At 34.5% G+C, this 22,443-nt stretch overlaps 1 protein-coding gene across 1 annotated transcript in view; it reads left to right on the forward strand.

Moving 5' to 3' along the window:
• LOC142349142 (uncharacterized) overlaps positions 1–22,443 on the forward strand; it is a 247,034-nt gene that overhangs the window by 17,982 nt on the left and 206,609 nt on the right. Inside the window, exons 3-4 of the mRNA XM_075400557.1 lie at positions 13,408–13,524; positions 16,839–16,994. Of these exons, the coding sequence (XP_075256672.1) occupies positions 13,408–13,524; positions 16,839–16,994 (273 nt within the window). The remainder of the gene's footprint in view (positions 1–13,407; positions 13,525–16,838; positions 16,995–22,443) is intronic.

Consider the following 22,443-nt stretch of genomic DNA (forward strand, 5'->3'; position numbering starts at 1 on the left):
ACACCGATGCTATCACAGACTTCTTTCCTTTAAGCTTCTAAAGTCTCCGAAAGTTAATACAAATAGTAATCCAAAATCTAGGATTTACCTAAAAATGTATTATTTCACAACCGGAGACATAAATAAAAATAGTGGACTTGAAATTGAATATCTAATTGACCCAGGTTTGACTTGTACGATAATAAACTACCCCACATTTCTAGCAATGCAAAAGTTGAACCCTAGCATGAAGATTTTCTCAGCCATAAACATCACAAAATCCTATAATGGATCACAAATTCGTATGTTAGGCCATACTACAGTAACATCATACTTTGATACTGACGGAAAGTATGAAGCGAACTATAAGGTATGGGTTACACAAGAAGGAACGTCTAACCTGATTGGAGTTGATTTCTGTCATATTTTCTTTAAAGCTCTGTATTTTGATATTCCTGCCGTAGAATTAAAAGAACACACAGGAGTAATTAGTTATGGAACATTGAACATGGAAAAACAGTATCCACAAGTATCAGATATAGAAGCAATAATCTTGTTCCAGCCACTTTATATACAGGCAAGGTCAACTTATTTGTACAAACACCAGAACACTGATTTATGTTACCCCAAAGGCACTTCCTTTCTGCCGCACAAAAAAACAGTAAAAACAGAACTAGTGTTTATTAACACAGTCTGTACACAAAAGGAGAAAACACTACCTATACTATTAGAAAACCACAAAAATCACCCTGTTACACTTAATAAAGGTATTACTGGGTAGGCTGTATGTGATCTAGTATTGAGTCGTGATACGCGCAAATTCAACATGCGCGATTGTAGTGAGTTCACATACTCAATACTAAATAAGTATGAAGAACTGGATATTTGTTTCATGCTTAGTACAGTTGTTAACTCAGTACAAGGGGCTGAGTCGAACGAGTCCGATAGTTGCATAAACTATATTAACCACGAAGAACAGTCAATATTCAATAGTAGTATGGCTATAGTACACACAGTTTCTAAGAACTGTGCTATGAGTAAAGGCTTTGCACTCATGTTATGTAAAAAGTTCCCCGACCTGAGAGAACATTGTAAGTGGCAAGTAGAAGTGAACGATCGTGATGGAAATACAATAAACCAAAATGTATTACAATACATTGCTCCTATCCTCGGACACCAGATCTTTAGTCTAATAACTAAAGAACAATATAATAGTAAACCGACTATTGAAAGTATTACAACCGCACAATTCGAACTTCGCAATATACTTCTAATGCTGAACATTAGATGCATAGCTATGCCAAAAATTGCATGTGGATTAGACAAAATGGACATTGTATTTAATTCTTCGGGAATTAAAATATATGTTTATGTGAGTAAAGCCGAAATCAATCAAATGCCGTCCTCTGCACAATACACAGATGAAAACATCGAAGAGATATTCGGAATCGTAGGCGATGAAATTGTGAACAACTGCAGAAATGATGCTGAAATAGCAACTGACTTCTCAAATGATGCAAAAACCTTATGCAAGCCCAATAATACTGAACGATTTCCAAAGTTCAGAACAACTGAACAAAACCACTTCATTATTCATGAAGTTGTTCAAGAAGGACTCGATACACGACCAAAAGATGCAAGTAAAAACTGTGCACACTATATCGAGTATCTTAAAAAGTTAATCGGCCGCACGATATCTTAATCGGCCGCACGAAATAGAAATTTCACATACCCCTAAAAAAAGATTGTGAATTTAAAAAGCAACGACCCAGTAAAGTCCCCCTACATCTGCGTGACAAGTTAGAGGCATTAATGGACAAATTAATACAAGCCGGAATAATGCGCGAGCTAAATGAGCACGACGATTTAAATAGCTGGTTTGTAAATCCAATTATCATACTGCCTAAGAACGACTATGTAAAACTTGTAATTGATGCTCGCTACCTCAACTCAAATACAGATACAAGTAACTCAAGTTGGCCGCTCGAGCCACTACAAGTTCTGATGACACGAGTAAATGGAGCATATTTTACAAGTAGCGATTTGTCGTGCGCCTATCATCAGGTGCCCCTTACAGAAGAAACTCAGAAATTAACTAGTTTTATTGTAGGTGGACGTCAATATACTTATCAAGTCGGATTTTACGGCTTAAAGCCCCTTCCGAACTTCTTTAGTAAACTCATGCGTTATGCATTTGGACCGCTAATAAAGAAAAAGCAAGCAATTACTTATATTGACGATACACTACTAAAAGCACAAGATAAACAGGAAATGTTCACAGTAATCCGTGAGTATCATGCACTACTGCGTAAAGCAAATTTGATAGCTGCGCCGGATAAAACAAAATTCTTCTTACGAAAAGTGAAATTCCTCGGGCATGTAATATCGAAAGGGACACTTAGCCCAATCACTTCGCGCATTGCCGATATACAAAATTTGAAAACGCCAGAATCAAAAACCGACGTCCTCAGCGTATTAGGGGCGATGGGATTTTATGCAACATATGTTATAAACTATCATATTGACGCAAAACCGCTATATGATTTAGTTAAGAATGAAACAAATTTCGAATGGCTGGATAGCCACCCACCAACAAGTATTCAATAAACTGAAAGCAAAATTTGCACACGATATTTCCGTCGCTATCCCCAACCCAAAATACCCCTTCCATATACATGCTGACTCTTCCAACTTAGGAACTGGTAGTATATTAATACAACAGTTCCCCGAAGGGAAACGAATTGTTTCTGCAAACTCCCGTGTATTCGATAAAGCAGATAAGAAAATGTCCCCACAGCATAGAGAACTGTGCGGAATAATATCAGCATTACACTACGAGTTCTACATTATAGGTTCCCCCTATCCAACATATCTATTCTGCGATCACAGACCTATACTATTCCTCTGGTCTCGCCGCGGACAATTATCACATAGATTCTTTAAGTATCAAGTCGTGCTTACTAAATTTCAGAATCTAAAGATAATATACATTGAAGGTAAAAACCTTGCCGTCCCCGACTTACTTAGTAGACAAGTCCCGCAAGAAGAAGCAAAAAAGTTCCAAATTGAACAAAAGAAAAAACAGTCCCAACGGACATTCGCTTCTACACATCGCATTACAAACCGATAAACTATTCAATACTACACTGTGACAAAAAAAAGCACCCCCAAATACTAGCTATTCGGTAATTGCACATATACCCGGACTGAAAAAAATACTAAATATAACCGACGAAGATTTTAGTATTAACGACGCGAGTGACGATATAGAACAAACATGTAGTGCAATATACAATATTGCCGACTCGTTCAGATATGGACGACAAATAAACCAAATCAGAAAAATGTCTTCAGAAAATGTATCTACAGAGAGCCTTAGCGATCATACATATGAAGAAATACCCGAAGAGGTACATGCAGTAGATGACGGTCTTGACGACGAAGACTGGTTAGAACTACAAAAAGGAAATGTAGATATATCCTTAACACAAGAACTAGAACCAGCGAAAGAAAAATACAAGCAACGCACGCATAAGTGTGACATTGTAGAACCGACAACTCTGCATACAGAAGTAGTTAAAGTATCTTGTAAAGACTTAATACAAAAATTAACAGAGTTTACTAAACAAGCTCAACTAGAAACAGATACAATTCTGCGCGAACAAATAAATGAACCGGTTTTACAAACCGTTCGCCAGTGGCTGAAGGCAGGCAAAGAACCGCCGAGCACAAGTACAATTAATCCTTGTAAAGGATTACGTTCATACAAAGATATATTTAACCTTCTACTACTCGAGAAAAATATGACTTACTATGCTACAATAAACCAGACGAGAACGGTTTATACGATACAAAAACATGTGGTCCACTATCGCTATTTATGAAGTGTTTTGAGTTAGCACATAATAATCCACTAAGTGGGCATCGTGGAGACGCATGTACATTTAACAACATTAGTAGATTCTTTTACTGGCCCGGAATGTACAAATCGGTTACAATGCTAATACATGATTGCCTAGATTGTCAGAAGAATAAACCACAAAGACATGATCTAAACGAAGCACCCTTAGAACAGTGGGGAGAATTAGAAACAACCCCATTTCATACTATACACATACACCACAAGGGCCAATTTAGGCCTTGTAGTAACCACAAGAAATTTTGTCTAGTTATAGTAGATAGTTTCTTTCACTTTATACAAGTTTATCCATCAAAAACAGCCGATGCACCAGAAACTGTTAAGTTAATAGAAAAATATATTACCCGATTCGGAATCCCCCACCAAATAGTACATGACAACGGTACTGCATTTTTGAGTAATGATTTTGTGCACTGGACGCACGAATTCGGAATTACATTAAAACCACGGACCTCATATTCACCTTGGACAAATGGCAAGGTTGAAGTACAAAATAAAAACTTAGCAAATTATTTGCGCAGTTTTATTAACAACACCGGATCGAAATGGGCGAGCATTACCAATAAATTTGCCTTTGCGCATAATACTGCAATAAATTACAGTAAAGGATATACTCCGTACGAGATAGTATTCGGTATTAAACCGCAAATTCCAATTTCCCTTAAGCTAGGCTTACTACGGGATAATAGATGAAATTGTATTTCGGAGTATTGAAAAGACCTTCCCTTACATACTCACTGTGAAAATTCTTGTAAAAACAAGAAAATAGACAAGCTATTACAAAATCGATTGTCTAGTACTATACTACAATGTGAGAACGAATTCAAAAATATATATAGTATAACATATACTCGCTGTAGGCAAATTACAAACAAAGCACACGAGTATAGGAATAGGTTTAAATTGGGTAAACCAATCAAAATCGTTCGTAAAGTTTTACTGGAGAATCACGCTAAAGGATTATTGAAATCCATAAAGCTATTAGAGTTACGCTCTGGACCCTACACCGTTACTAAAAAAAATTACTAACACTACGTATGAAATTGTTCACGATACAACTGAACAAAAGAAAGTAGTGCATAGAAATCACTTAGTAGAGTACTTTCCTTAAGAACAAGAAATAGACAAGTTAGTACAGGATTATAGTACTAACTATGATGATTCACAGGCCTACTATGATAGGTTCAACCAGTACTTAATCAACAGATTCAATCACCAAACAATTGATAACCCAGAATATATGCCGTGGCCTATTATTAACAACGCAAATAATCAGGCTGAGCAAATAACATCACCGCAACCAGTTGAATACTCAACTACTGTTAACACGTGCCAGAGTGCGCCTAACATCCCATACAAAACAAATAGAAATGAGAGCACACTACATATCAGAAATTTGTTTAGCCCCCAAAGTAGTTCACAAAGTACTACGTCCAATTCCCATACATTTAGCCCTATCATTAGTTCAAACCCCCACCCAGTAAAAATAAAAACTAATCCTAATCCAATTCATTCTGATGTCAGACCGCAGAGAACACGGACTGAACCTAAACGCTATGGAAATACAATTCCATCAGATTTAATTCCAAAAGTTCAAAAGAAATAATTCTTCTATACAAAGTTGTTATTAAAACATACGAAATTATAAATATAAAATATACAAATTATAAAAAAATTTAAAGCAAAAATTTACAAAAATTATAACAGTCGAGCCCTAGCAACTTTAATTAGTTTAATAAACTCTCGGGCAAGAGTAAAATCTCTAAAGAGAAGCCCGTGCCCCAGAACAACAGCCAACCCATATAGTTGCTGAGCAGCTCTTGCTGTCTCAGGGGTCCACCACACTCGCCAAAGCTCGAACACATAATTCATAAATTCTTCATGGCACTCGGGGTTTGGTGCTGTTAACTTTTGCTCGAACTAAAAAGTTCAAAAATTTCATAATCTACCCCAATATATCCCAGAAAAATATTTGTAACTTCAAAAATTTACCTCTTCCCCCAACCAACATTTGAGGTACTGCACTGTAGCAGGACATATGTTAGCTTATTTCAATAAATTCCTATCTTTATTATTTACACAATACTCATGCGCAACCCGCAGCGAATAAAACTCCTCTTCAGAGAGGACAATTTGAGTTGATATATACTGCTCAGAGAGGAAAAATTTCATCTCTCTGGCATCCAACTCCAAACCTAAGTGTTCGAAGGCAGAATAATTTGCCTCTTTAAACGAATTTAAAATAGTTCTGTTCATTATTCTTCAAAGTTAGACTAGAATTTCACTCAGAAAATTTCCCTATTTATACAGGAATAGAAATATAGCACAACCAGTTAAATTTCTAATTCACTCTGTCTTCACGGACAACCCTCAATCAACCAATAAGATTTGAATATTCCGCCAGTTGCGCGGATAGTAATCCATTCTCAATAATTTATGCAAATATACAAACTGATAAAATGCAGTTGAAACAGTTAGCCAATCAGGGCTCCGTATTTTGCCATCCGCACGGACGGCCACATTGCCATTGAGAAATCTATAAATTCTCAACCCAACTGAATCGATTCATTCTTCTGAATCTCTCGCGTAAAGACTAAATCTTTAAACTCTTGTCTACAAAACAATCCGAAATTCATTTTTAAAAATGAATCCAGAAATCAAATCTCTGTTCCCCGAGGAGGGAGAGGTTATCGAAACTGAAAACCCTAGAAGAAATTTCACTGAGGTAAATCTTTTGCTTATTCTTTTTCTGTTTCGTCTATTTCTATTTTGCAAAAACAGATACATAGAAAACATCACATAATTATTTGTGACCGCAACCTTAATTTTATCTAATTTCACAAATTGTGAAAAACCAGACTCTGAAATTTTCACAGATTTAAAAGCTGCTCACAATCACTTTTACGCAAAATTTGCAACATCACGCTCACTACGATTGTTCACTTATGGACTCTAATAAAATGTACTCACTAAACAAAGTCGCTCCTTGTAAAATTGAACCACAAAATGTTGAAATTTCAAAAGTCAAAGGACAACTTTTCAACCGTTTCTTTATTAGAAGCTACTATGTGTAGAGCAAGCCACCAAAGCATTAGATGGTATTGCGGCCTTTTCGACGCTTGTGGAATTGATGCAAAACGCAGCACAATTACCACAGACGTAGATTTAACTCCAGAACAGTGTAGGCAGGCTAGATTAACCAATAAGTTAAGTATTAACGGAAAGGAAATTCCGATTATTTTAAATGTAAGAACAACTTACATAAAAAACTCCGGTCCCAATATTGGAGAAAATCCAAACGAATCTGACGATTCAGGCTGGATAATTCACGATACGTTTGAAACATATATGCAGGATACAACTTTTAATGTTAACCTGCGGGGAGGTTCAGTAAATAAATGGCAAAATATTCCCCTACAACTCTCTGAAATAAATACTATACAACAAATTTGTGAACTAGAACGTTCACTTAAAAATACACAACTTGCATATTCGCGTGGTCACTCCTAAGCTGGCTGGTTTTCTGTTAACTAATAACAGATCTATGTTTTTAGAGACAAATGGCAATGTAGCTTGGCTCTATCACTGTCCAAAATTTTATTCGCCCTTACAAGTAATGGATATTTGTTATGATAGAATACCCGTGTTATGTAAAAATAAGGTTCGCTTTATCGCTCCAGTTAGCAGACAAACTTTTACTGCTGCTAAACAACAAACAAAAGAATCATTTTCAACTAGATATTGAAAATGATAATTCTTGGATCGAACTAACCCCAAGTATAACACAAGTCACTGGGGCAGCATTATTCGCTCCCAGCAACCAGAAACACAAAATGGTTTCTATTAAATTAAAAAACGGACAGGAAGTTTCTTTTCATGTCAAAAAAGACATGATTGCATTTTTGAATGATGTAACTTTAAATTCCGAAATGAAAGACGCAGCGCAAGAATTTTCTCGTGAATTAGTTGAGATTAAACATAATAAAAGCCAGCCTGGTGGTTATAGCAACTACTACACTACAAAGACAATATATTTAGATTCTCTAATATTGTCACAATTTCTACACAACCGGTATATAAAAGCCTTCGGCCGAGTACACTATTATTTAGAACAGTGCGGAATTACTTTCGCTGTATTCCTTTTTGTCAAGTTTATAATTGACATTGTAGTTTGCATCATTCGAGCACTACAAATACACAAAATTACAGGAGCCTCAGTGAGTTTCGGAAAAGTAATACTATCAGCTACTTTCAATATACTTTTTCAGTCCATAGTAACATCAGTATTTCGTCCTATTGAAGAAAGAGACGACTCAGAACACTTAGTACAAGCCCCAACTTATAAAGAGCCGACTATGAACATGTAACCCCCTATACAAAGTGAACTACAAGCAATCAGACAAGAGAGGGAAAATCATTCTAACAATGATGATTTCCCCACTTCCCCAGTGTAATTAAATCTAAATAATTACAACTATAAATAACTTTTATAATCCCTTTTAGAACATAGCACTAGATGACAACAATTTTCTTCTGCCAGCATTTGAGGAGCTCTTAGATGATCAGCCCCCATTGGAACTCCCAACTGATATTGTAAAGGAATATCTAAAGACAACTGTGGAACCACAATCACAGGAGCAACAAGAACAACCCTCAGAGCAACCTCAACAACAACCACAACCGGGACCATCACAACTCCAACCAACAGTGGCAGCAGTCATGCCAAAGACACTTACGGTGCAGGACGAAATCAACCGCCAAATCAAAACAGAACAACTAGTGTGCAACCCAAGCTTCAAGGGGCACCCGAAATATGACATGAGTTTTAATTATAAGCTGCAGAACCACGCAAATTTGTATAAACTCATGTCATACAACCCCAAAACCAAAACATATCGAGCAAAAAACTTGGGGATTGACAAGCAAATTTTGTCCAACCCTTTCTATCTTTTAACCGCTAATTTAGAAAGCTCTGAAGACAGTTACATCCGTAACCTCGAGCAGAGTTTTCTAAAAGAGAGATACAAGAACTTTCAACTCCAGCAGCGCAATCACAAGCTGCTGCGAGAATTACGCGACTACCGTAACGGCGACTTCCGTGATCAAGAAAATTTTTAAAATCTATAAGCCCGGAGGAGAGTCACAAGAACATTTTTTATATTTTAAACAGTGCGTGTAAAGTTTATATTTAACCCTTATTATTTTTTTTGTAAATTATTATGCAGTTGTTTCATCATACATATTTTGTAAAATTTTTATGCAATTTTCATTCTACCATCACTAAGGACTGGGTCGGGATGTACTAAAGTAATGCTTATGTTGAATACTTAGCTTAACTAAGCTAAGTATTCAAATTACATCACTCGAAAATTAGAATAATGCAATTATGCTGAACCATTCAAATTGCGTAAAATGTCCGTCCGACCAGCCAAACGGACATTTTACCGTCCAGCCAGCAGGACGGGAATTATCCCGTTCTGACAACTATATATAGCAAAGTAAAAATCACAACTTTGAGAAATTAAGAATTAATAACTCAGAGAAACTGAGAATTTAATATCTCCAAACCGAGAAAGTAATCTCAACACAAAATATTCCAAAGTGAATTACTAATCCAATCTTCTCCACTATATCGAATAACGAATAGTTAGAGATAACCTTCAAGTCAGGACTTTATTCAAAAAGGAATAATGAGTTACTGATAACAGTTCGAGTTAGTAAAGTTTTTACTAACTTTCCCGACCTTCTCCTCTTTCTAACTTTCATAACTTCTTAATTTTTATAACTTAAAGTTTTAACTCTTATAAGCTCGTGACTTTAGCTGTGAATTTATCTATGTTAGATTTCTATAAAGATTATATAAAACTTATAACTAGATCAATTAGCTAAATTTACTTACTTAGATCAATAAATACTTTTATGAAACTTATCAGGCTTAGAAAGATAGCATATACTAGGAGTACGACCATCGAGTCAGAAGTTTGAACCTTCGCACCCCCCTACCCTCTAGTATAATTGATATATTGGGCGCCAGTTTTCAGGATGAACGTTTCCGGGGCCAGCGTGAGGTACATTGACAAAATTTTGTAACTAATTTCTGCACCATAAGTAACTCGCGTCACCTTTGTCAACGGGTACAGTATCTAATTAAGATAAAGATGGTGAATTTTTGGATGACAAGCAGTGGTCTTGACAAATACCCATACCATTGTTCATAAGAACAATTAAGTCTTTGAACTTGGTCTCAAATATTACCACTGAGGTTTGGTAAAAAAAAATAGGCTAATTACATGCTCAATATTGTTGAATTTGAATGTCAATACAAAGTGTCAGCTTTTTAAAATATTTAGGCGACGTATTTCTACGGTTTGAGAAACTAAGCTTCAACAGAGAAAACGGTAACACATTATAAACTTTGGTTACAAAATTATGTCGCTGTTTTCAACAAAAGCCAAAGGTTTCGAGTTTTGCTTTCGTGGACATTGGTCAGGTAATGATAGAATGTCTTAAAAAGCTGTGAACGCGCACCAGCCTGGGCATTGATCGCAAATTGATCAAATAAAATGTCATTTCTTGAGTGGCATTGTTTTATCACAGTTAAAATCTGAATAAAAACGGTCTATGTATTTATCCATCTTTTATCGCGCAGCAACTAAAACGACCATCTTTTTTGGTTTAACTTTGAAGCAGCCTCATTTTGTGACCGGATTCTTGGAAATAGACAACTGATAGGAATTTGAGAAAACCAAAAGAATCTTCAAAATTTGTATAGAACTTCAAACTGTAAATAAGTCTCGAAATGCACAAAGGCGTTTAATGGTTGTTTGGCGATTGAAGATCAAGAATTCAATCACCTTTGCTGCGGCACTGGATAGTATTGCCTATTTTAGCAGCATCTTGATGAAATGCGTGCCAAATTGTCAAAAGAAATATATTCAAACGAAAAAAATTGATCCCGTAAGATCTGATAATACCCAATTTCTTGTGTAAAGTATGTCTTTAACTTATGTGATTGATGCGTCTGTATCGTGTGCGATGAATGTTTGTTTTTCGTGCGAACTTTGACTTTTGGCTAATATGATAAAAGGGATGCTTTCAATTACATGTATATGATGCCATAAAAATTTGCCAGAAATTTGAAGAATTTTAAAGGATAAAAATTGTCAAATTACTGAGATAGGTAAAATGCAGTACCAGCGGAATAGGTGAGGCAAATTCTTTAAAATGAAATATAATGATCGAGTTTGAAGCACTTATTTGTCTTGTTGGTCTTCTTTGAGGCAATTTCAATTATGATCATTTTTTCGCAACTATTATTGGATCTATCCTCCCCCCTCCAGCTTTGTGGCAAATGTTTCATACCCTCCCCCCCCCCAGGCATACGTGCTTTTTAAAATTTGGCGAAGTGCTGTAACAAAATGTATAACTGGGGGACTTCGGTGGCCGAAACAGAATAGATCCCAGTTTTCTTCGGATCAATTTGACTGACTCTTCAAATTTCCCTTTTGCCTTTGACTTGTCGTTCTGGATAATCTAATTGGTCCGAAAACTTACACGCTCAATTGAAAATACATTAGTAATGGATGTGTGTTGGTTTCTTGACTTTAAATCATTAAAGCTATTAATTTAAAATAAAAGAGTGGGACCTGACTGAATGTTTGAATTGTTAAATGGTCTTTACATCAGCTAATTCCCAGTAAGCGCTTCTGATGAAAAATTAAACAACGCAATGAAAGAGAAACCAGATCAAGCTTTAATTCAATTAAATTAAAACGCACAGCTACAAATTTTAAAATGCCAGAAGATTCTGTACAAGTAATCAGAAATTGACTCTGGTGAAATTTAGGCGTTACTAAACTTGCAAATTGAGTGTTTTAAGCAAGGTTACGGGACTCTGCAGAAGCCACTGCAAACAATTGGTTGAACATATCAAACTGCTGCGCGGTTTTGGATAGACGTCAGAAGTTTTCAGTTACTCAAGCAGAGTCTCGCAAACTATACATCTGGGTGGGTCTCTCTTCAAATTGACTACCCGGAGCTTGGTGGCAGAGCAAATCAGCGCTGAATCAGTCTACAGACATTTTGTTTTTTTTTGTATTGACAGTACCTTGTTCATGTCTTAATTTACACGGGCAGGTCTTGACTTTTGCGCAAAATTTACTGCTTGAAAAATAGTAGGTTCAGCTTAACTCCCGCCGACAAGGTTTCCCTTATATGCGACTAGAACTCCCGATTGGGTACTTGTAACATTTAATTTGCGTATCAAGACGTTACCACTAAACTAAATGACTTTTGTGGTAATCGCTTACACACTAGCTTATGTATGAATAGTGTGCACACTGCTATAGTAATTACCAGTTATAAGCTGCAATTGTGTGACACTATTATGCTCAGACTTAATATTGGGGTATGATTAATCTTTAGACAATACAGGATAAGTTTAGTCTGAGCAAACTCTACGACCTCAAAATAGAAAGATCTCTACATTTGTTTCAAGAACTTAGACAAATCTGCACGATCTTATGAAGTTAGGTTTAGAGCCCAGGCTGAGGGTTCAACTTATGAAAAGACCACGCTTATGAAAAGACTGAAATTGCCTATCAAAAGACTTTAACTGGACTATAGTTATCTTCTCAACTTTAGCTCGACCCAATATTTTGCTTCTGGACTTTACCTCAACCCAATTTTTTGTACTGGAATTTAACTCGACCAAAGCAAGATAATCAAGTTAAGTTATTTAAAAATCACAAGTGAGGGAATGAGTCACAAAGCAATTATGGTAAATTTGTGTGTTTTTTATGCAAATAATTCGCTTGACCGTTTTGCGCTTTTTTTTCTAGAATAATTTTTGACTTCTCAAGTGACTTTTTCACGACGTTCTTGATTTTTGAGTGGTTTCAATTGCTCTCACTCCGAAATAAAGTTGGTTGTTCGAACAAGAACGGTTGCTAGAGACTTGAAGGAAAGGCTCTGATTGCCGAGTGGTTTATACAGGGTTAATCCCGGGTGATTAATACCGGTGAGTTGACGGAAACGGACTCATGAGTTGGGGTTCGAATCTTATCTTTCGGCTGATGTTTTTTTACCCATAAAAAAATGTATTTAGGCTACAGCCACTGAATTAAATTGCGCCGCCTGTCATTCGAGAGAAAATTTTCCGATGTTAGTCGGTTTACTTTTTTTTCATCGAAAGATAGTGCGAGGTTTGATCGATCCTACAAAGAAAAGAAGTTGGGACCACGTATTGGTTTCTGTTTTTCTAAAATTGCTCAAGTTCAACTGAAGATCTCGGGAAAAAATTTATAAAAGTTTATTATAGTTATGAAACCAATATAAATGTAAAAATCACTAAGTTCGTCTAAGCTAGACGCAGAAATGTTATTATGAAAAAATAGATCGTTAACAAGATTTGCTATGGCAAGAAAATCATAGTCTTGCATTTTTTTTCAGAGATGTAACAAGTTTCGTTTCAATGGGTGTCTCAGTAAAATACTTGATGTTGTATTCAGGGTTACAATGGTACAATCTTTGCTTATGGTCAGACGGCTTCAGGAAAGACTTTCACAATGGAAGGAGCTCTGAAAGACAAGGAGAATCAAGGAATCATCCCACGACTCGTACTAGCAGTCAGTATTATCATTTTTCAATGACGAAAGTCAATCCATCCCCCATACTTAACCTGGGCATGTTACCCAGGTGGAGGTCCTCGCTCAAAATTGCCCATGATCAGACCGTTCGAGACCATAATTACTCATGATCAGACCAATCCAGACAATAATCACCCAGGATTAGACCTCAGCTCGTTCGAAATTGTTGGCGCGTTCATATCCTCCCTCAAAATCAGGTGGCTTTTTGATGGTCTGATCACATGATTTTGAACGAGGACCTCGACCTGGGTACATAAGTGGTCTAGCGAATTTTTTGGACCTATTCTTTTTTGCCCCAACCCCCCAGTGACTTTTAAGACCTTCACTTAAAAAGCAACGTGCAGAGGAGGAAAGGGAGGGCAGATTAGATTAGTTTTTAATATACGAGCTTGCTGGAAGAATTTTCTAAGAAATTAAAAAAATTATGCATAACTTTCTTTTTTTTTATTTATGTATTCTAGAGGGTCAAAAATGTACGTTTTTCCCAAAAACTACCTTGGTTCCTGGCCAAGATCTTACTGGTAAAGGCTCAGCAAACATCATTATATATACCGGGTTGCAAGATAAGGACGTTAGCAACAAAATTACTTATCGATGAGGTCTCTATGGACCTGTGCATTTATTCCAAAGCGTCGATTGAAGAGGATAATGAACGGACGTTATTATAATTCTTCCATAGTATTCGCTAGAGAAATTTTTTCTATTGCGAAAACTTTTTCCAAAATTTTTTATGATGACATAACAAGACGGTTAGCGCGAGACTGAGCGTAGAACGGAAATCTATGTCCAATTATCATATGTCTATATTTTTACTATCTTTTTTTCTGAGAACAAAATTCTTTTGATGTCAATTTTTCAATGCTAATTGTTTTCCGAAGCAAACTGATTACACTTTTTCTTTCAAAATATGAACAATTCGGAACCATCATGTTCCTATAAACTGAGCAGATCAACAAAACTTAGATTGTTTTGTTTTTTAAATTTAAAAGAGATTTTAACAAAAACTTAAAGTACAAAAACAGGCACCAATTAAAAGTTTTAAGTAAGCGAGTAAAATGAAATAATAAATCACAGCCGAGTACTCTATAGTATTTTTTTGGCAACAAGTAAAATTCAAGTTGTCTTCAGTTCACCTGTTTGCCCAATTTTATAAAATTTAAAGGATGCAAGGCAAAATTATCCTTTCTTTACTGCTCAATTTTTACGTAACAAAACGAAGAAAAACTTAAGTTTCTTAAATATTTCTCTTCACTGACTTTTTTGTTTATCAAACAACTCACGCTGACGTTGACTGGTTTTGGTGTATGGAGATTATATATTTTGATCAATTGAAGATCAATTAGAGAAAATCGGCTGAAATTCAATAAGACTTCAGTTGAGATGAACATATTAGTGCTGAAAATTTTCTCAGTCGTTTTTTATTTCAATGTTTCCCCATAATGCTGACAAAATTTCCATACGTGATCACTAATGAAAAAATCAACTGAAAACCCCAATTAATTGGAGAACATAGTTTTACAAAATGACTTTTAAAACGCACTTTGAAAACGCACTTTTTCTTAACATTTAAATTGCAAAAAAATGAATTGACTCCTGCTGAGATTTTGCTTTAAAAACAATCGGTATGCCCCAAAATGAACTACTGATCAATGTATTCCAACTCGTCAGCGCAGGAAGTAAAATGAATATAGGCCTCCAAAGGCAAGAAATTAGATTTTTTTTTCGATCTTTCCCCAGGTGGTCATTTTTCTCTTGTTCGGTTTTTAAATAATCTGTGAAAACGGCTTCATTATTTTGCAAATGAAAAAATACAACATATTAAAACAAAGGGTTGCAGCCTATAGCCTGTATGTGATCAGAGACTTAAAGAAATTATGATTTTCGCATTTATAAATAAATTGTGATTTAAATTTTTATTTCGTTATTGAAGCGAACATATGCTTAAACCGTAAAAAACAATTTGAGAGCTTAAAGTAGGTACTCATTTGAAGCATTAGCAATAATCAATAGGAAAAAACAATAGATTTTACGTATTTTATCTCATGAATCTAAATCTAGCTTCTCTGCTGTTCAATAACACAATTTTTGGCCATATCTGTTGATTTGCGTTTAAAAAAAACTTTATTAATGAACTATGGCGCGTGGTATTACCTGAAGTGCCCGCAAAATTTAACAAATTTTTTTTATCACTTGTGCTTTCTGCTTCTCTTAGCTAAAAATAATTATGTTCAAACACTGCCCCATTGAATCAAATAGTCTAAAAAAGAGGACCCCTAATTTGCACTCAAAATATTACGTTCGAGAATTGAGAGAAATCAATGAAACGGTCAATCAATCTTGTCAATTTTATTTTGTCTTCAATCTCTAGAAAAATTGTTTCCTTTAGTTTTTGTTCACATCAGTATTCACTGTACATAAGTTGTTAAATTGATTTACCTTCCGGGCAAGATAAACAAGAAAAAACCACAATGGATGTTTATAATATTAGTCTAAGCGTTTAAGAGGGTAACTGGAGGGATTAACTAAGGGTGTAAAAGAAATAACTGAAAGTTTTTCGCTTCTTTCATTTTAAAAATTTTTAGCATATCCTTTGTTAAGGGTTTCTATTTCCAACTATTATAGCATTTTCTGGTTTCAGTTGTATCTGACTCTTGTTAACGTCATGAAAATATTTTCATTTCTTGGAAAAAAAAGTTGTATAATCCAAGATATTTTCTGGATAAAATATATTAACTATTTCACCATAACTAAAGTATTAAATATTTTCATACCCCCTCCATTTCTTTTCCTTTTTTCTTTTCCCTATTTTCCAAGCCTTGAACAGCTCCCTTTTCAACCTGCAATAAAATTTGTCGTTTTGTCTAAAATTCAAAAGCTGCCTCTCACAAAAGCTACAAACTGATGTTTCTCTTCTTTCGCTCGAAGCGTACAGAAAAGGTGACTGAAGAAAAAACGGCCTCGCATCTATATTGCCCAATTTTGAAAAAATGTTGCTACAATAAACAAAAAAAGCTTTTATAGAGCTGAAGATTTCAGAATTTTACAATTTGCAAATCTATATCAAACAAAATTGATGTTAACCTGTACGCTGTTGAAAATGGCCGGCTGAAAGAAAACGTTTTAAAATTGTTTATTTTGTAACTGCTGCTTTACTGTAAAAAACACTCCTAATTTTTTGCTGTAAAACGATTCCGAATGAATATACAAAGTTTTATACTGGCAAATTGAAAATACTTAAAGCCTCAAAGCACTGATGATGTTGTTTTCTGCGACAACTGTTGTTTATTTTGCAGGTGTTCAAGTACATTGAAGATACGGGAGGATGGAATTTTACAATCCAAATAGCTTACTTTGAGATCTACAATGAGAGAATTAAAGATCTGCTCAATCCGAATACAGGAGACAATTTGCCAATATCAGAGGACAGAAAGAAACGGCCTTATGTCAAGGTGACGTGTCTTTTTTCAGACTTTTAGTTGTCTCCGCGAGGTTTTGCATTGTCTTTGATCAGTGTCTGTCGACTATTTTTATATATATTTATATATATATATATATATATATATATATATATATACAAAATATTTTTTGCTAAGAAACTAAAGGACGTTAAAGCAGGTTTAATGTATCGATATTTTGATGCAAGATCTAAATCTAAAACGAGATAGATCGTGAAATGAGCTAAATTTGCAAAAAAAATACATGAAACATATTTATGTTTGCTTAATATGTAGCCAGAAAAGCCAATTTTTTATGATTTTTTGAACAAATTTTCAGCGAATAACTTTGCGAAACAATTATTAAAAATTTAATGCATTAATATTTTTGCTACCCAATCAGCCTGAATCCTTAACCAAGTAATGTAAGTAATTTTGAAGATGATCAAACAACCCTTATGATATGTATTCAGACTGCCTTTAAAGTGGAGCAAGAAATTGGTGTTTGAACAAATTTTCGGTTTTTGAGAGGAAGTTTTTTTCACGTGTGTCAATTTGACTTCTGTCTTCAAAGTTTCTTTTCCTTTAGTGCTTTTAGTTTGGCACATATGTATTCAATTGCGCCTAGTTGAAATTGCTAAAATTCATCAAGTGGTAGCTGATACTTTTTATGACCTGAACAATTTTTTGTCAAAAAGCATACTTGATTTTTACACGCTTTCAAAAAACATTTCTGTTGTCTTATCACTTAGTATCTTCAATAAACGGTCCCATTTGATAATAATGAGGTGCAAAAGAAGCTAATTAATGGTCCGAGTTGTTATTAGGTTTCAAGACTTTGACACTACTATTTCGCAAAAATTATGAGTTAATTTTGAGTTTTTGCAGTAATTATGTGTTTCTGTTGTCTTACCGTTTATTTTCATTATTGATAGGCCTCATAGGTTGCTAGTAGGTGTTATTTTAGTCAATTAATTTGTTTCTGTTCAAAACTGATGCCTTCTTTGACTTTGACATCGATTGATTTCAAGAAACTTTTTGGAATTCTCGAGTTTTTCGAGTTTTTGTTATTAACTTTTTTATCTTATATGTTTGTCTCATTATTGACCCTTTTCAATGGTTTCTAAAAAACTTTTTTTTGTTTGTGCAAAAGCTTTTCAATTCATAGCTAGTGCTTTCTTTGTCTTATACGCTACCCGTTTTTAAAAAAATCTATTAGTGAATTTTTGAGTTTTGCATGTATTTTTTGAACTTATTACTGTCTTATTACTTAACCTCGTTATTGACAGGTTTCATCGTTTGATAATGAGAAACAAGGGAGTTTAATTTGTGGCATTTGCTCATACAAGTTGTTTTTTGATTTTGAAAAAATACATCTAATTTTATAGACAGATGCTTGTTTTTTTTGTTCTTGTGGTAAAAATGCTCAATCTCATTGGTGTCAAACTAATTGTCATCATTGGACATCTAACACGGCCTATTTTTTGTCAAGTCAAAGCTAAATCAATTCTTTTGATTGTAATTCAGGACTTTTCCTGCTATGTTTTTTTATTCTCCATCGATGATTCTTGCGACCTGACTTCTTGGAATTGACTTTTTCAATTTCAGTGATTTTTACTGCTTTGCAGTTAAAATTTGTGTGGAACGTCATTTGTTCTGCATTTAGGTTATTTGCGTGATTTACCCTGCCCAAAAAATGATTTCAAAACTCGCTTAATGAACTTTAAATTTTACGAACTTTTACTAATTAAAGGTCAAAAGCATGCATCTAATTAGTGCCAAGCGTATATGCCTGCCCTATTTCGTGAGTATTAGAGTCTTGAGGTTGAGATTTTGATGATTTTGTTTATCAATTTTGAAAAAACTCCATTAGGTCTTTTTCTTTATAGAGCGTTTGTGTCTCACAAAAATGACAGTCCGAATCTAACCAAAATTCTAATGGTCTATTAAAGGACTCCTTGTCAATCTGTCTCTCTCATTTTTTTTAGTTGTTTCAGTTCATGGAAAGCCACAAGCGTCTATCGTGGCTATCTTCCGGCAATCTGCTGGCTATGTTTTTAAAGTTTCTAATAAGCTGCACATGTGTTGCTGAGACAAAAGGAAGAGTAGAATTTAATCTTTTTTGTTGTTGTTCATAATAGCTCCAAAAAATCATTCCGACCGCAAATGGTAAGCTAACTGTCAAGTTCTTTTTTCTTATTTTCCAAATCTCATTTTAAGCATTCATTTTGATGTTTTAAACGAGCACTGAGCAAAAAAAAACAGTACAAAAAGTGCTATTTACGGCGTCATTTTTTCGGAAATTGGTAAAATTTTGATAGTCAATTAAAATTTATTTAAGAAAGCAATTCTCCCCGCATATTTTTTCCTTCGTTTGCCTCCAAAAATTGTAACAAAGTTTAATTTTGCAATTGTCAAAATAGTTGTGCAAAGTTGCAAGTCAACAAAATTAAGTTATAACAAAAATAAACACCAAGTTTCTGAAGCTCATCAATATTAATTTTGTTCTTTTGGAATTTTATCAAATTTTTGAGCAAAATTTTTGCTAGTAATCTGAAAAAAACTTCAAGCAAGTTTTTTAGAACAAAGCTTCTGCCAAAACAAAAAAATAAACAAGTAGACAATGCACAACAAAAATAAAGAGCACAGCAAATAACCTTCATAGTTGTCATTTTCATACAATTGCCATGGCGGAGGTTAAAAAAACGGAGAGGAACCGACCAAAATTTTAGTAAAACTTCTACTTTTGTGGAAAGCTCTATCATAGAGAAACTCTTCATGAAAGAGGTGGAGAATTGAATACAAGCAGTTTAATTCTGGCACAAGGATTAAATGTTTTTCACACAACGCTCTGTTTCAACCAAAATTAGAAAGGCAACTTATAAATAAAGTCCTTGTTGGGACCACGATAGATCAAAATTAAAAAATTGCAAATTATTTGGGAATTTTTTTTTCAAGAAATCGATGTTCACATGCTATATGTTTCAAATTGTTACACGTAGCAGAGATTTTCCTTTGATGCCATCTGATATGGGTAATTGATGTAAACGAGTATTTTTAAAGTGACATAGCAGAATAATTGTATAACTGGGCCAGCATCAATTTCAAGAAGAGTGATCGAAGCGAAATATATATCACCTAACAGACAAATTTATTTGGCTAAAAACTGAATTTCTTCAAACAATGGTGTCATCTGACATTTAACAAATGTATTTATGCTGTTTTCATCGTTTGGGAATTTTTGTTTTTAAAAAGTTACTAAGATATGAAAATCTTTATGTCTTTTACTTCAAAGAAACAAAAGAAGTGACTGGACAAGAATTGATGCACTTAACTTGGTTTTTGACCGCTATCATCGTATTGGCTGCTTTTCAAATGCACCTATGTGATTACGAAGAAACAACGTTTTCATCAAAAGATTTTTGATGACTTTCGGACCGGCGAAATGACCATTTTTTTAAATCAAAAATGAACAATATGACCAAAAAGTTCAATATAAGAACACTTAATTTTGCATATTAAAGATAAAAACCGTCAATTCGATTGCTACTCATTGGCAGTGTTCTCTCTCTCTCTCACCCTCTTTTTTGCTCTGTATGTGAATGCCTGTGTGTTTGTTTGTTCGTTTGTTTGTTCGTTCGTTCGTTCGTTCGTTCGTTTGTTTGTTTGTTTGTTTGTTTGTTTGTTTGTTTGTTTGTTTGTTTGTTTGTTTGTTTGTTTGTTTGTTTGTTTCTTTGTTTGTTTGTTTGTTTGTTTGTTTGTTTGTTTGTTTGTTTGTTTGTTTGTTTGTTTGTTTGTTTGTTTGTTTGTTTGTTTGTTTGTTTGTCTGTCTGTCTGTTTGTTCCTTTCTTTTTGATCTATGTGTTGTATGTCTGTGTGTTTGTCGCACATCAGTGATAATTAAATTTGAATTGCGTCCTAACGTTATAATTGTGTGCTGCAGATTGATCTAGTTGAAGTAATTAATTGAAACAAATAACCGGGTGTCTCAAATTGAGCAATCGGAAACAAAGTTATAATGTTTTCAACAACAGTTTTATCACTCTTGATCTTGTTGCGTTCTTAGCTCCAATAACTGTAACGGTGGTTTTCTTTATTGCAGTTTCTCCACCAGTTTTCCTAATGCTATTCCCTCTACTAATTTTCATAGCTTCCTTCTTAAGTTTAAGCAGTTAACGAAGAAATAAAAATACAATTAGTCAAATGTTTATCCATTTTTTTCATATTTTGTATTGCCAAATTTTCAACTGAACGTTTTTCAAACGGTGCCTCTCAATTTCTATTATCTAGTTGCTCTTCTCTTTTCCAAAATTTTTTACATTTGATCACGTTTTTCGTTTTATACAAGTAACAACTTTTGCGTTTGATTTTTGACTCGCTTCACTTACCTGTTCTACTGAATGGATTTTAAATCCATTCGCAAAAAATTACACAATTTGGTAAATAATGCCAGGGCTAAAACAGCAAAGTCAGTTAAGCAGATAAAAACCGATAAATCCCAGTCATTTAGTAGTAGGGGATTAGGTTGTAAGAGATTGTATAGAGTTTATTAGAGCGATTGATAGCTAGCATTAGTAAAATAGCTATTTTAGAAGCTGAACAAAGTGTATTTGTGTAATCTAAATGAAACTTCAAGCCAAATTAGAGCCCTTCTGACTGGCATTAGTATTAAGCTTAATAGCTGTTAATTTAGAAGCTGAATTAATGATAATTCTGTGTGTAATCATCTGAAAGTGTACAACTTAGAACACTTTTTGACACTTTAAGCAAAAAAAGGCTGTAAATTTGTATCTTATCTTTGTCTGTTACAATCTCGATGGGTGTCAAGGGGGTCAACGGCGGCTACTAGCCGGCAATCTACCGGCTATGTTTAATAAGGTCTACTATGAAGGATCTGGTTGTGTCTTTAGGAGGTAAGTCAAGGAATCTAACGTTCCTTTTTGGTTGAATATGCCTCTAATCTGAATGTAACCAGGCGTAAATATCATTTTGTCAAAGAAATCATAAAACAACATTTTGCTCTACTGGAATGAAATTTTTGTTGTTTATATGTAGCAGATATATGTTCGTCTCTCATATAAATTGTGACCTATGAACGAAAACTTGGAACACAATAGTATTTCCAACTGTGCTATATTAAATTTTACAATAATTATCACGGTCATAAAACGGTCATATCCTTAAAATACCGGTTAAAACGTATTCACTAACACAGGATAAAAAATTTTAAATATACGGACCAAAAACGATCATTTTCCCGCAACATTTTGACAATTTCCTGCCGGTTATCTCAAGTCTTTTGGCTTCTATTGTGCCCAAATTTGTCTGCAGAAACGGGATTTAAACTGATGGAGTAATGATAGGTAATTAACAGGTAATTTTTACACTGATAGGACAGAGTCAGTAGAGATGAAGACTGTCGTAACGCTAATATACAACCCAATTCCTTGACCAAATTGGTGAT

The sequence above is a fragment of the Convolutriloba macropyga genome, chromosome 11 (genome assembly GCF_964194025.1).
Source record: "Convolutriloba macropyga chromosome 11, txConMacr16.3, whole genome shotgun sequence".
Lineage (NCBI taxonomy): Eukaryota > Metazoa > Xenacoelomorpha > Acoela > Convolutidae > Convolutriloba > Convolutriloba macropyga.